This window comes from Dendrobates tinctorius, unplaced genomic scaffold, assembly GCF_039654945.1.
Source record: "Dendrobates tinctorius isolate UK_male_01 unplaced genomic scaffold, ASM3965494v1 ptg000159l, whole genome shotgun sequence".
Taxonomy (NCBI): Eukaryota; Metazoa; Chordata; class Amphibia; order Anura; family Dendrobatidae; genus Dendrobates; species Dendrobates tinctorius.
The window spans coordinates 17,187,579-17,204,053 of NW_027361826.1; the positions used below are offsets into that span (position 1 = coordinate 17,187,579).

Below are 16,475 nucleotides of genomic sequence, written 5' to 3' on the forward strand. Positions count from 1 at the left end.
AAACATCTAACATCACTAAGCTCTGCTCACAAAGCGTAAAATAAAGAATAATGAGGCGAGCACATATAAAAATAGACTTAAAAAATGTACGGATACAACAGAATGAATGAATTGGGTGCAAATTAAAAAAAGACACGGAGCGCAAGACTAAATACTATACAGCAAAAAGGGGGCTGTTTTTCAGGAAGGAACAAAAATTAAACAACGTCCAATTTAGGAGTGGAGCAGCATTTATACCAGGTAGAAAAGATACATATTTTTGGCAATTGACAGATTCTTTATAAATGGGCTGTCCGCTCTTCAACTACAAGTTGGCAGTTTTCTACGTGACCGCAGACTTGTGAATCCTCACATCACATGCACTGCACACTGTGAGGGTTCTCTGGTCCCAGTGTAGTGGTCATGTATGTGATATTCATACTCCCGGCCACATTTCATCTATACTATTTTGGGCCTATCACAGCACATTTCCATTAAGCGAGGACATGCACATCTAGTCGGAATGTGGCCAGGAGTATGCATATCACATGCTTGCAGTCACATGATTGTCACACCCTACACCGGCACCAGAGAATCCTCACAGCGAGCAGTGTGTACTATGTGAGGATTCACAAGTCTACAATCACATAGGGTGACTGGACACACGTACCCGAAGTCCAGACAACCCCTTTAAGCTGCATTGTCAAAGAGCTATAGAACACCCATGTGCATGAGTTGTAAGTTTAGGTTCATTTTTGGCATGTCCATCAATGATATCTGATAACTTCATCATTGGTTACAGCCTTGCGGGACATTGTTATAGTATCCAAAGCTGATTTTCTTGGATTTATATCAAATACAGCTTGTGTGCATGCAGCTGTGACAAATCTGAGGTTTTGGACCATTTGAAAAGCCTAAATATCATATGACCTTTATTCCCATATTATTATGTACATGAGTGCAACTTCCCATTAGTAATGTGGCACTGGAAATGTATTTCAATTATTGGCTACTGAGAGTTATTTACATCTGGTACCAAAGGATTCAGTTCTAAAATCCACACTCCCAACTGGTACAATGCCAACAGAATGAATTTGGAATATTAAATATGTACTGTAAAACCTAAAGAAATATTATTTTTCTATAATACCCTTTTTAATGGAGGGGTCATAACACTCTTACAGTGTCTAACTGCTTCATGTTTGTTACAAAAACATATCTATCTATCTATCTATCTATGTGTGTGTGTAATGGAGTGTGGGTTGAACAAATGTAGTTCCTTTTGGATGAATATTTGGGCTTACTGTGCGCTGCTGAGATCAGGATAAAGTCACCACATGAGAATCTTTTTAACTCTTTATTCCCAACGCGTTTCAAAGTGAAAAGCCACTTCTTCTTCAGGGGATGACATATACGTCATCCCCTGAAGAAGAAGTGGCTTTTCACTTTGAAACGCGTTGGGAATAAAGAGTTAAAAAGATTCTCATGTGGTGACTTTATCCTGATCTCAGCAGCGCACAGTAAGCCCAAATATTCATCCAAAAGGAACTATATTGGCGGTCACGGTTGTGAACCTCGGGCGTGCAGCAGGCTGACATTGATTTACATGCTTTTATTTGTTCTGGGAAAGGTGAGTAGATTCCATTTGAATTTGTTCTATCTTCCACCCAGATAAGACCCTATTGCGCTCTTTCCTTTTTAATTTTATCCGGTTGAACAAATGTGAAATAGGAGGTTGGACAGAAAGGACATCACAAATCTTTTTTTTAGTTAAATAACATATCTTTATTTAGCTTACAAAAACCGCAACTAATCCGCGGCAAAAACGCATCAAATGCGCACTGGAAATCTGTAACGTGTGCACATACCCTTACAGCTTTCAGCATTATAGGGTGTGTGCACATGTTGTGGATTCTGCTGTGGATTCGCAGCAGATTTGGCCCTGTGGATCCGCAGCAGATCTGCAAGTGATGTACAATACCATTTTAGCCAATATAAGAAAAAAGACGCTGTGCACATGCTGCAGATTTTTCCGCGCAGATTTGCTGCAAATTCAAAACTGCAACATGTCACTTCTTTTCTGCAGATCCGCAGCATTTTGACATCTGCTCCATTATAGGAATCCGCACAAAAACTGCACTAATTCCGCAGGTAAACGCAGGTCAAATTACCTGCGGATTTAGCAAAATCTTTGCGGAAAATTCCACAGCAGAATCCACAACGTGTGCACATACCCTAAAGGTATGTACATGGGTACGTATTCATATAATGTCTGTGTTTGTGCATGCTTGTGTGTGTGTGCTCTCTAGGTGCTTGCAATTACAATAAGATAGAGGGGGGAGAGGAGGGAGGGTTTGGGTGTGTTTTGGAGTGGGTGTGCTAGGTGCTGGCTTACAGACCAGTGCAATGCATCATGGAACTTGTAGTATTAGAGCACAGTAAGTCAGGAAAAAGGAAGTTGTCGATTAACCCCATGAGAGCTGGAGCCAGCACTGAAAATGTGCTGTTATAGCATGAAAAAAGGTAATATTGCTAAAATAAACACAGTGGATGTCTTGAGTGGCACATAATAGCAAGATTTATGGGAAAAAAAGTTATAGTACCGGACAACTTCTTTAAAGAATCATGGTCCATAAGTCAGCATTCTTCTGAAATATCATAGCATAGTGGAACAGCATAACACGATCACCCTTCTCTTTGCGCACCAGGCCCTTCTTCGGCCATGTCAGACCTCCATCATTTCCCTTCAGCGGTCATCCAGAAAACTGTCAATTCTTTGCCCCATCACAGCCTCCCATGGACAAGGGCGGCCCTTGGCCACACAGTACATGCTATAATAGATGTACATGACATGATTAGTGAGATCTGAGTAGTCCCTCAGTAAACTTGTAGCTCTTAAAGGTTTATTCCGATCTTCGAAGATTGATATTGCCAGATAGTAAAAAGAAGTACTTTTGTAATTTTCTGCTTATGAAAATTGGCAGCCGTTCTTAACATATTAACACTTTTGTTTCCAACTCATTGCCTCGAAGACCGACCATCACTGCTGTCTAGCTAGCTGAAGATGACGGGTTTTAGAAGAAAATAGTGTGTTCCCGCTACCCCACCTGGCTGTTATGTACGCCAAGCCTAAGTATAGTCCTGGTGGTTGTGTACATAGACCATCTAATGGCTTATTCCATGGCATCTACTGTGAAGTAAAATAAAGAATGAAAAGTAAAAGCAAAATGTCAGCTCAATAAATTGCTTCCATTGTCGAATGTTGAAATAAATACTTTTCTCCCATTGTCGCGTGTGGGTGACATTTAACTTTTCTTAAGTTTGTTGTTATTTTATTTTGATACCTGTCTTACCTATTGTGCTTTGTGGTAATTTACCTAATTACTTTCCTATAACAGATTAATTACTAGTATTGTCTAGATTGTTCATATATCCCGTATGCAGTGTAAATTAATTGCATCTGCATTAAAGCACATTTTAAAAGAATCAAATTGCAGTTCAGTTTTCGACACCTGGCTTCTCATTTATAAATAAAAACATTATAATTTTTTGATATTAAAAAAAAATCTGCAATACGTTCTGGTCTCAAACAATGGATTAATTTTCACATGTGTTAAGGGAAAAAAAGCAGAAATAAAATTATGCAAATGTACATTCTAGTTAATTAATAGTGGTACTTTGTCACAATTTATATTATATTTATGTTAATTATATTACAGTCATTTTACAGTTTACTTAACTTTGTGTAACTTTTAAAATGGGATTGTTTAATGAGGTTTTTTAAGGCCACGGTGCGACAGAAAGCATTTACTGCAGACCTCCAGCAATGAGATTCTTCAGTAATTTCTGGAACAATTTGATCTGAGTTTTATCAGAGTTTGATCTGAGTTTCCTCGGTTTTTCTGATACGTGAAAAAAAGTAAAACAAGTTTATTCACCTTCTCTTATCTGACAGTCCATGAAAATTGCACTGCACTTGAATGTCATCTGAGTGCTAACCAATATTTTTCATGGACGCATAGACTTCCATTGCCAATTTTGATCCAACATTTGGATCAATATAGGACATGTTTCGGCGAAACTAGGTCTGCGAAAAATCACAGACATGTGAATGTCCCCATTCACTATGGTAGGTATGAGTGCTATAAAAGAAAAGCGCAGATTTTACTTGTATACAAAAAACAGACAGCTGAATGAGCCTTTGCATTACATAAAAAGAGCCAGTTTTCTGAAACAGCGCCATTCTTGTGTATTAGGGCTCATTCAAACGTCAGTGATGTTTGATCATCGTTTCACCAGCATTTGGTCAGTGTGTCAGTTTTTACCATCAGAGTCTGGTCAGAGTTTCTTCAGTTTTTCTCAGATGAAAAATGTAACTAATAAGGGTTTCTCAAGCTTCTCCTGTCAAACAGTCCATGAAAAATGGACAGCACCTACTGTATATGGCATCTGGGTGTGGTCTAATTTTTTCACAGACATGTGCTGGCAAGTTTGATATGAGACTTGGATAAAATTCAGAAATGTTTCCATGATTTTATACCAACCACTCAGTCCATGAAAATACTCGCATACAGTTGTGCACAAAAGTATTTACCCCCCTCCTGGTTTCCTATATTTTGCATGTTTGTCACATTTAAATGTTTCCGATCATCAAACAAATGTAAATATTAGACAAAGATAAAGCAAGTAACCACAAAATGCAGTTTACAAATGAAGGTCTTTACAGGATGGATACACCTGGGTGGACCATTTATAAAGTTGGATCCAAAATGGCCGACTTCAAAATGTCCGCCATGGTCACCACCCATCTTGATAAGTTTTCTCTCTCCCATATACTAATGTGTCACAAACAGGAAGTTGATATCACCAACCATTCCCATTTTATTTAGGTGTATCTATCTAAATGGCCCACCCTGTATTATTAAGGGGGAAAGACATCCAAACTTACATGGACTTGTGTGAAAAAGTGATTTAAAAGCTTCTTCCATAGTTTGACATGGTAAACATGTACATCACACTGATGGCACTCTGATCCAAAACACTGATGGCACACTGATCCAAAACACTGATGGCACACTGATCCAAAACAATGATGGCACACTGATGGCATACCGATTCAAAACAATGATGGCACACCGATCCAAAACAATGATGGCACACTGATCCAAAACAATGATGGCACACTGATCCAAAACAATGATGGCACACTGATCCAAAACACTGATGGCACACTGATCCAAAACACTGATGGCACACTGATCCAAAACACTGATGGCACACTGATCCAAAACACTGATGGCACACTGATCCAAAACAATGATGGCACACTGATGGCATACCGATTCAAAACAATGATGGCACACCGATCCAAAACAATGATGGCACACTGATCCAAAACACTGATGGCACACCGATCCAAAACAATGATGGCACACTGATCCAAAACACTGATGGCACACTGATCCAAAACAATGATGGCACACTGATCCAAAACACTGATGGCACACTGATCCAAAACACTGATGGCACACTGATCCAAAACAATGATGGCACACTGATGGCATACTGATCCAAAACACTGATGGCACACTGATCCAAAACAATGATGGCACACTGATGGCATACTGATCCAAAACACTGATGGCACACTGATCAAAAAAACACTGATAACACCGGTACTGTTTTTTACGGTACGGGTACAGTCAGATGACCATTCGTGTTCTGTACGTTTTTTACACGGATCCATACACTTGTATTGGCCCTTGTCATCCATGCTGCTTGTAAAAACTAACATGTGTCCATGTGGTGTACACAGACACACGGTCTGTGCAAAAACAGACATGTACACAACAGCATAGGTTATAATGAGTACCTGTGGTATCCGTGAAATAAAGGATGCCAGGGTGTGATACTGCTACACTGCCAGCTCATGCACTGTCTCAGAGAAGATTGTGATAACGCACCCAATTAAATAAAAGAAGAGATTTCACATGTTGCCCTCCAAAACCAACAAATGTGAATTTTTCTGTGTAGGTAGGTATGCCGACCGTGGGTGTCCCCTTTCTTCACAGCGAACAGACTGAGACAGAGACTGAAGTGCGTCCAACAGGTCCTCTTTTTTGGCCGTCCTCTCGACGATCCGCAGCACCACACAGCAGCTGCTCGACTCCGCACACAGGCCCGGGTACCTTCACTTCCTTCCTTCTCCTGTTTGATGTCCCTCGTGGCTCTTTCACTGTGGCTGCCCTAGGCCTACCACCACAGCGCTTTGCTTGCCCGAGTCCATCCGTCTTGTGGTACCCCAGGCTCCCTCTGTCTGCGGCTTCTCCCGTCAGGGCCACCTCTTGACTGTCTCTGTTGTCAGTCCCTTCCGGAGCTCCTTCTCTGTCCACTTCTCCCTTTGGTCTTCTCCTCTCCTGGGCTCCTCTCCCCGGACTGACTGACTTCTGGAATTCTCTCCACCTATATATATCCCCTCCCTGGGAATTCCCCCTAGAGCTCCTGTAACCCCACCCCCATGACTTTGCGGTTTCGTAGCCATAAGCTGATGTTAAGCCCTGCTCTCACTGCTCCCATCTTGTGGCCAAACTGCAGTACTGCACCTTCTGCTGTTTCTACTGTCCTTGGTCTCCCCCTAGTGGCAAAACTCAGTACTTCACCTCTGCCTAGCTGTCTCCCACCTGCATATCCCGCAGTCCATGTCCAGCACACTGCATATTAACTCTCCCACTGCAGACAGGTCCATAGGTCGGCCCACTTCCCCTACATCTGCAGCGGAGCAACACAGTGCAAAACATTATAAAAAGCATTCCTTTTGAAGGCCAAAGTCCAAAAGAGATTGGTTGTGGAACTCCTCAATGCTTGTAAGAGTTGACGGACTCACACAAATGTGTGTTACAGACTCCACAGTTATGTATACATTATAGTAAATAGAGCAATAATGGAGTGTAAAATCAATACAGCGTATTCAATGTTTCAGTGTTTCTTACTTGTAGCAGAGTGATGGTATAGTTTGTCTGATTGCTGGTTCAAGAAATCTTTGATCAAAGCAATGTGTTTTGTTTTCTCGGAAATTATTTAAAGTTTTATATTAAAAACCTTTCGTACATGGCAAAAATGCCGTTTTCATGTTTCATATTTTTCAGAGGCTTTAGATTTTATTTCTGAAATAATTGCAAAAAAACTTTTCTGTGAAATTGTCTTCTTCCACTCTTACTGGTCAAGTTTACTTCCAGAAATGTTAATACTTACAAATTATGGACACCTACCACAGCATGATTCTTCTTTTTCAACTAAAATTCTTGAGTTTTGGGCTAAAATCTATTATTGCAAGTTAGATTCAATTAAAAAATTTCATTTTTTTTGTATGTTTTTTCTTTTGCATAGTTTCTGTATTGCATTATCTATTGCTGGCTGCAGATTAAGTTGTGTGAGAATCCGTCAGTAGGCTACTTCTGATGAGAGTTTTAACTCTTATCTGTCTTTTTCTGAGCTCCTATCACCTGACTTATTTCCACAGACAAAATCAAAGTTGATCTGAACTTTCATGTCATAAATAGAGAGGGGCATACACCTGGATATTCGGGTACGGAGGGTTCGGCTGAAAAATGACAAAAAGTCCGGGTTCGAGTACCAGAACAGTACCCGAACCCATTTACTTAAATGAGGGGCCCGAACATCCAGTGACCAGAGGTAAACTTTATAGCTCTGATCACTGCTGCGGGCTCGCGTTGTCTTTTGGTAGCGTCGGAACCGTGGCTGTCTGACCAGCGGTGATTTTTTTACCGCTGATCAGAAGATGGTTCGGGTGGCCAAACCCAAACAGTAAAACACAGAGACTTCCCGGTGAAGTCCGTGTTTGGTGTCCTTGCCTGAACAGCCGGTGTTCGGTACGGGCGCTGAACTTTACTGTTCGGGTTCGCCCATCTCTATTCATAAATCAGCTGAGAAGAGCAGTGAAAAAGATAGATATAGACCCCATGAGAATGAACTCACTGACAAATTCTCAGTTAATTCAGTCTGCATCCAGCAATGTGGTAGAAAAAACAAACATTGAAACATTTTTTAATGAAACCTTATTGTAAAAAAAAAAAAAAAATTTTAAGCCGAAATACATGCATTTAAATAAAACAAATGACACCAATGATGTCTATATCCTGTAAGGTGCAGCCTCATATCATATTAAACTTTAAATATATACAGTATGTAATTTTTTTAAATAAAACATCGAGTTTGTCTAGAAATATGAGTATTAGTAGCATGAACACATACCCATAACGATTCATGGTGTACTAACATATCTGTTTTTTTTACATGGACTATGCATCCGAGCAAAACTCAGAGACATGTCCATTTTTTTGGTATCATGAATGAAAAGAGCTATACACTGATGACTAGTGTTAAGTGATACCATCCGATATTGAGGAAAAAGTATCGGGTATCGCCGATTCCGATCCCGGAAGTCCCATTCAAGTCAATGGGACAGAAATATCGGAATTAAAAAAACCCCTTTCTTTACTTGCACATCCAGTTCGGGAGGGGGAAAGGTGTGGGCGGTGCATGGGCGGACACTGTGCCTGTCTGTGTGTGCGGGCGGGGTCTATGCGGGCCTGCTGGGGGTCTGTACAGGCCTGCCGGGGGTCTGTACGGGCCTGTCGGGGGCTTGTGCCGGCTGCCGGGGGTCTGTACGGGCCTGCCGTACAAGTCCCATCGGGCGATGCCTGCTACAATGACAGTGATTGACACATTAGCCAATGATGGGACAGTAGTAGTCCCATCATCCGGCTAATGTGTTGAATATAAAAAAAAAAACAAACATACATACTACATACATAAACCACAATAGCAATGATATGGCATTGCATCCTGTATGTCATAAATTGACACACAGGTGCAAAGAAAACCGGACAATCAAGGATCAATCGCTGAGACTTTTAATATGGGGAATGTGGAAAACCACAGAAGAAAATGCGACCATAGATCCATAATGTTAAAGTACAAAACTTCTTTATTAAATAATGGACAGAAAAGGACAACTGGAGGACATGTGCAAATGGCAACCAAAGTGCAAATAGTGCAAAAATGCAAAACGAGCAGTCCAGCCACAGTCAAACCCTGTTACATAAATACATACCTAAAAAGACTCTATCAATGATAGGGGAAAAAAAGAAAGATAGACTGTCCTATATATTGGACTGGCTACGCATGTTAAATCTATATTTGATAATAACTATAATAGAAAAAATATATATATATCTAGTGCCCATATCCGTTTCCCATATGTGCTCTATAGGTCACACAATCAGAACCCATTCACATACTGCCACAAGGCAGAATCAGCTTTATTGCTAGAGCACACTAAGGGAACAGAGGGAAGATTCCCAGCACTATTAAACATGCACCCAACCTACCCTGAAAGGGTTACTTCCCCGCAATGCTGTTACCTCACTAACAGATTCAGGATGACCGGGCGGGCTGCTCGTCTCCCCATACTACATACATACATACTACATACATACTACATACATACAACATATATACAACATTCATACATACTACACACATACTATATATATACAACATTCATACAACATACATACAAACTACATATATACTACATTCATACAACATACATACTACATATATGCTACATTTATACAGCATACATACTACATATATACTACATTCATACAGAATACATACATACATACTACATACATACTACATTCATGCAACATACATACTACATATATACTACATTCATACAACATACATACTACATATATGCTACATTTATACAGCATACATACTACATATATACTACATTCATACAGAATACATACATACATACTACATACATACTACATTCATACAACATACATACTACATATATACTACATTCATCCAGCATACATACTACATACATACTACATATATACTACATTCATACAACATACATACATACTACATACTAACTTCATATATACTACATTCATACAACATACATACATACTACATATATACTACATTCATACAACATACATACATACTACATACATACTACATTCATACAACATACATACATACTACATATATACTACATTCATTCAACATACATACATACTACATACATATATACTACATACATACATACTACATACCTACTACATACATACAACATGCTACAGACATACAACATACATACTAGATACAATACATACATATAGACATACAGTACATATAACATAGAGTACATACTCACCATTACTTGTCACTTTGATCCCCGAAGCCAGTGTCATTTGTGGAAAAATATGAAAATAACAAACAACCTATATACTCCATGATCCGCAGAAATCCACGAGTGTCCCACGCCGATCTCCCGTGGAGAACAGCAGCATCAGCTGATGCGACCGCTCTCCACGGGGCCCCAGGAATACAATGATGGGAGGTAGGTATCCTTCTGCACTGTATTCCTCCGCCACTGTAAAAAAAATAGTCCCTAGTCTCACTTTTGGCATTGCTGTATGAGAAAGTTCCCACGCAGCTTTTGCCATAAAGTGAGACCAAGGACTATTTTTTTACAGTGGCGGAGGAATACAGTGAGGAAGGATACCTACCTCCCGTCATTGTATTCTTGGAGCCCCGTAGAGAGCGGTCGCATCAGCTGATGCTGCTGTTCTCCACGGGAGATCGGTGTGGGACACTCGTGGATTTCTGTGGATCATGGAGTATATTGGTTATTTGTTATTTTCATATTTTTCCACAGATGACACTGGCTTCGGGGATCAAAGTGACACATGATAGTGAGTATGTACTCTGTGTTATATGTACTGTATGTCTATATGTATGTATTGTATGAATGTATTGTATGTAGTATGTATGTATGTATGTTGTATGTCTGTAGCATGTATGTAGTATGTACTATGTATGTATGTTGTATGAATATAGTATATATGTAGTATGTATGTGTTGTATGAATGTATTGTATGTAGTATGTATGTTGTATGTAGTATGTATGTAGTATGTATGTTGTATGTCTGTAGCATGTTGTATGTATGTTGCATGAATGTAGTATATATGTAGTATGTATGTAGTATGTATGTATCTTGTATGAATGTAGTATGTATGTAGAATGTATGTAGTATGTATGTAGTATGTATGAATGTTGTATATATGTAGTATGTATGTATGTATGTAGTATGTATGTTGTATGAATGTAGTATGGATGTAGTATGTATGAATGTTGTATATATGCAGTATGTATGTTGTATGAATGTTGTATATATGTAGTATGTATGTATGAATGTTGTATATATGTAGTATGTATGTATGTATGTAGTATGTATGTTGTATGAATGTAGTATGGATGTAGTATGTATGAATGTTGTATATATGCAGTATGTATGTTGTATGAATGTTGTATATATGTAGTATGTATGTATGAATGTTGTATATATGTAGTATGTATGTACGTAGTATGTATGTTGCATGTATGTAGTATGTATATATATATATATATATATATTTTTTTTACATTCAACACATTAGCCGGATGATGGGACTACTACTGTCCCATCATTGGCTAATGTGTCAATCACTGTCATTGTAGCAGGCATCGCCCGATGGGACTTGTAGTCCCATCGGACGATGCCTGCACACACACAAGACCCCCAGCAGGCCCGCACAGACCCCTGGCAGCCGGCACAAGCCCCCGGCAGGCCCGTACAGACCCCTGGCAGCCGGCACAAGCCCCCGGCAGGCCCGTACAGACCCCCGGCAGCCGGCACAAGCCCCCGGCAGGCCCGTACAGACCGCGCATCATGATGACATCATTTCAGCAGCCAATCACAGCCACAACAGTGGCTCATTGCATTATGGGGACTTCCGATTCCGGTATCCGATATTGAAAAAATATCGGTACTCGGTATCGGAATTCCGATACAGTGAATATCGCCCGATACCCGATATTTGCAGTATCGGAATGCTCAACACTACTGATGACACCTTGATACAAAACACTGATGACACTAGTGCCATGTCAGGTTATAGGTTGAGCTCAGTGGACTTATGTGAACCTTTAATTCTAAAAACTATGAAACTATAAGATGCCTTTTTTGCCCTGCTTGTAATCCAGCAATACTGTTACTGATTAAAAATGTATGCCTTGTGTAAGTCTACAATTAAAATACACTGTATTATCTTTGGACTTTCCCCCAGATCTTGACACAAGAAGACTGGAACGTGGTGCTGTATAATGGGATGGCCAGTACTTCTCCTTGGGCTGCTCTCTACTTTGTGGCCTTAATGACATTTGGGAATTATGTCCTCTTCAATCTACTGGTTGCTATTTTGGTTGAAGGATTTCAAGCAGAGGTAAAATAATATTGTATTTAATTTTTTTTTTAATTACTGTATATTATTATACACTGCCTAAGCCTGTTGGTGGGGACGGAGAACAGGACCATTTGGAAAATATTCAAAAAATAAAGATAGCCTAGGAAACAGACAGCTTCAAAAGTAAATCATGCAAAAAGAGCAAAAAGAAGCCATTTCTAAAATATATCAATCTTTATTGAAATGTAGCTATAAAATTTTTTATGAAATAACAATATAGATGTTAAAAATGAGGACACTACAAAAAATCACCACACCGTGAAGTAAACAGCAAAGGACATTCATAAAAATGCACAGTTTACGTAGCCAAAAAATGCTCAAATAAATGCAAAAAAGAATATTTTTGCATAAAACTTGTTACAAAACAATTATTTAAATAAATGCCAGTGCTTCCCTCAAAAGGATGAATCAAGAAAGTGCAAATGTGCATGGATACAAGTAAAAAAGTTTTGAGGTATCATATAACCAGCATGTGCTTGTACAGGATGTAACAATAGCAAACCTTAATAGGCGTTTTCAAGATTATAAACAAGCCAAAAGTGTGCAAATTTGCATGGAGAAGAATGGATAATTAGGGTGTCATAAAACCAGTATAAGCCTGTGCAAAGTATGGCAGTAATGAACCCTAAAGAGCATTTCTAAACAGATGATGAATATAAATACAAAAGAATGAGTAATGTAATCAATGCATATTACCTCAGGGTGCGGGGCAGGAGGACCCTGACGCGCATTTCGCGGTAGCTTTATCAAGGGGCATATGGTGGGGCTGTTTAGTCGTCCTTTTATATGGTGGCATAATGTGGATGGCAAGCATTTAGCGGCGCTTCCGGTAGGCGGTCCAGATCGGGGTCGCCGCAGGTTGGCGTCATGCAAAGCCGCGCCTCCCTCCAGCTCGACGCGTCAGAGCAGGAAGGAGGAAGCGGCAGCATGGAGATGCGTCGCCATGATGACGCCTGAGCCAGACAGAAAACAGAGTGCATCCTGGTGCCAATGTGCCAATGGTGAAGAGATGCGGCGTCATAACAACGCTCGGACCAATCAACGTGCAGAGCGTATCGGGCTGCCGATAATGGAGGGACATAAAAATATAATAAATAAACAGGTGTGTGGTACTTAGTGATAGAATGTGTAGAAAAAAGGGAAAGGAAGACTGGCAAATGAGAATTACATATAAATGAATACACATATATAGAAAAAAGTGCGTATATAAATAGTGAATAGTGAAGTGCAACATTAAGCATATCATCATATAAAGTGCAACATTGATAATATTATATGAGTCCATTAAAGACTCCATATTCATACCCTGTATAAATATGGAGTCTTTAATGGACTCATATAATAAAATTATCAATGTTGCACTTTATATGATGATATGCTTAATGTTGCACTTCACTATTCACTACTTATATACACACTTTTTTCTATATATGTGTATTCATTTATATGTAATTCTCATTTGCCAGTATTCCTTTCCCTTTTTTCTACACATTCTATCACTAAGTACCATACACCTGTTTATTTATTTTTATGTCCCTCCATTATCGGCAGCCCGATACGCTCTGCACGTTGATTGGCCCGAGCGTTGTTATGACACCGCATCCCTTCACCATTGGCACATTGGCACCAGGATGCGCTCTGTTTGCTGTCTGGCTCGGGCGTCGTCATGGCGACACGTCTCCATGCTGCCGCTTCCTCCTTCCTGTTCTGATGCGTCGAGCTGCAGGGAGGCGCGCTGTGCATGACGCCGACCTGCGGCGACCCCGATCTGGACCGCCTACCGGAAGCGCCGCTAAATGCTTGCCATCCACAATATGCCACCATATAAAAGGACGACTAAACAGCCCCACCATATGCCCCTTGATAAAGCTACCGCGAAACGCGCATCGGGGTCCTCCTGCCTGCATCCTGAGGTAATATGCATTGATTACATTACTCATTCTTTTGTATTTATATTCATCATCTGTTTAGAAATGCTCTTTAGGGTTCATTACCGCCATACTTTGCTCAGGCTTATACTGGTTTTATGACACCCTAATTATCCATTCTTCTCCATGCAAATTTGCACACTTTTGGCTTGTTTATAATGTTATATTCTTGAAAACGCCTATTAAGGTTTGCTATTGTTACATCCTGTACAAGCACATGCTGGTTATATGATACCTCAAAACTTTTTTACTTGTATCCATGCACATTTGCACTTTTTTGATTCATCCTTTTGAGGGAAGCATGGACATTTATTTAAATAATTGTTTTGTAACAAGTTTTATGCAAAAATATTCTTTTTTTGCATTTATTTGAGCATTTTTTTGTCTACGTAAACTCTGCATTTTTATGAATGTCCTTTGCTATTTACTTCACGGTGTGGTGATTTTTTGTAGTGTCCTCATTTTTAACATCTATATTGTTATTTCATAAAAAATTTTTTAGCTACATTTCAATAAAGATTGATATATTTTAGACATGGCTTCTTTTTACTCTTTTTGGATCATTTGGAAAATATGTCTAACGTTTCATAAAGAGCGTCCTGTCTTCAGAGAAATGTATTTGAAGCAAACTAATAGAAAATATAATTTGGCAGCATGCAGGATACAAAATTGATAGCAACAAATGAAGATGGAGTGAAGGACTTATTACGGAGTGTCATAGTGGAAAGCCTAAACATGGGACTACTACTCAAGACAAAGAAGGCAAAGATATTGACTATTGCCCGGTACAGCCTGGACACATTTGAAAGGTATGGTGACAAACTGGAATTTGTAAAGGACTTCAGACTACTCAAATCTATGATCATTCAAGAAGCAGCGATGACACCAGAAGTCAATAGGAGAATCAACAATGAAGACACTGGGCAAGGTCTTGAAACCGAGGAACATTTCACAGGTTACGAAATCACTTTTCGATCATAGTTTTGGTCTTTTCTGTGGTAGCATACGGATGTGAAACCTGGGTGATAAAGAAACAAGACAGAATAAGAATCTACACCTCTGAAATGTGGTGCTGCAGAAGAATGTTATCAATACCTTGGATGGCAAGAAGAACAAATCAATTTTGGAACAAATAAAGCCAGACATGTCACAGGAAGCAAGGATCACCAAGATACGACTTGCCTACTTTGGACACATACGGATAGAGCAGTCACTGGAGAAGGCCTTCATGGTGGGAAGAATTGAAGGAACAAGATGAAGAAGACCAGCAACCTGATTGCTTGATATAATCAAAATAACAGTGGAGAGGACCCTAATGGACCTATCTAGGCTTTCAAAAGATCGATCGTCCTACAGATCGTTCATCCATCAAGTTGCCATGGCTCAAGATCGAGCTGAAGGCCATTAAAAAAAGGGAACTTTTTGACCTAGATAGTCTTTCCAGTGGTAATGGGGATTGAAAGAATGCTGTCAAATTCTCCATAAACAGCGAGCATTACTATTTTAAGAGCCTCTCGCTAGGTTTCCTGAAATATGCCATTTGTAAGTCTTATGCTAAATCAAAGCAGTTTAACTGGGACTGACATTTATTTTGTCTCCATTTCTCATACATAATGAAGTGCGATATATTTATTCATCATTCCTACATTTGTGTCTCCTTCCGTGGCCTGTCTCGTAGCCTCAGATTGCTATTGTGATACTGATTACAAGGTCATGCTTCTCAAGATTCAGCCGTGACGTAGACTAGGAGATCAGATGTTCAGGCATTGTTGCAATCAGAATGGCAAGGCTTACTCATTTTATAGCTCTGCCATTGTAGTTAGTGGTCTTTATGCCCACTTATTTCTACATGGCAGGCTCGAGTATCCACATGCTATTTGGAAAGAGAATTACCTGAATATTCTAAAACCAAGCAAGATACAAAAGCAAGAAAAAAAATATATCTATTTATGGGGTTTAGTGGCAAATGGCCTAATTGTTAATTAAACACATTTCACTCGTGTCCAGGTTGTTCCTGGGATATAAGTCAAGCTTGATGGCACAGCTGCATACACGATTATTAATGTGCATTAGAAGGATTTAATGTTTAAATAGCCAGCAATTACAAGTCTCTAATTATAATTAGTTTCAACCATATGTTACGTGGGAATAGCTCAGTCCGTTTTCCCACCGGCA

At 39.6% G+C, this 16,475-nt stretch overlaps 1 protein-coding gene across 1 annotated transcript in view; it reads left to right on the forward strand.

The window, feature by feature from the left end:
- Nucleotides 1-16,475, forward strand: part of CACNA1I (calcium voltage-gated channel subunit alpha1 I) — a 665,843-nt gene that overhangs the window by 366,272 nt on the left and 283,096 nt on the right. The window contains exon 12 of the mRNA XM_073549592.1: nucleotides 12,196-12,351. Within this exon, the coding sequence (XP_073405693.1) occupies nucleotides 12,196-12,351 (156 nt within the window). The remainder of the gene's footprint in view (nucleotides 1-12,195; nucleotides 12,352-16,475) is intronic.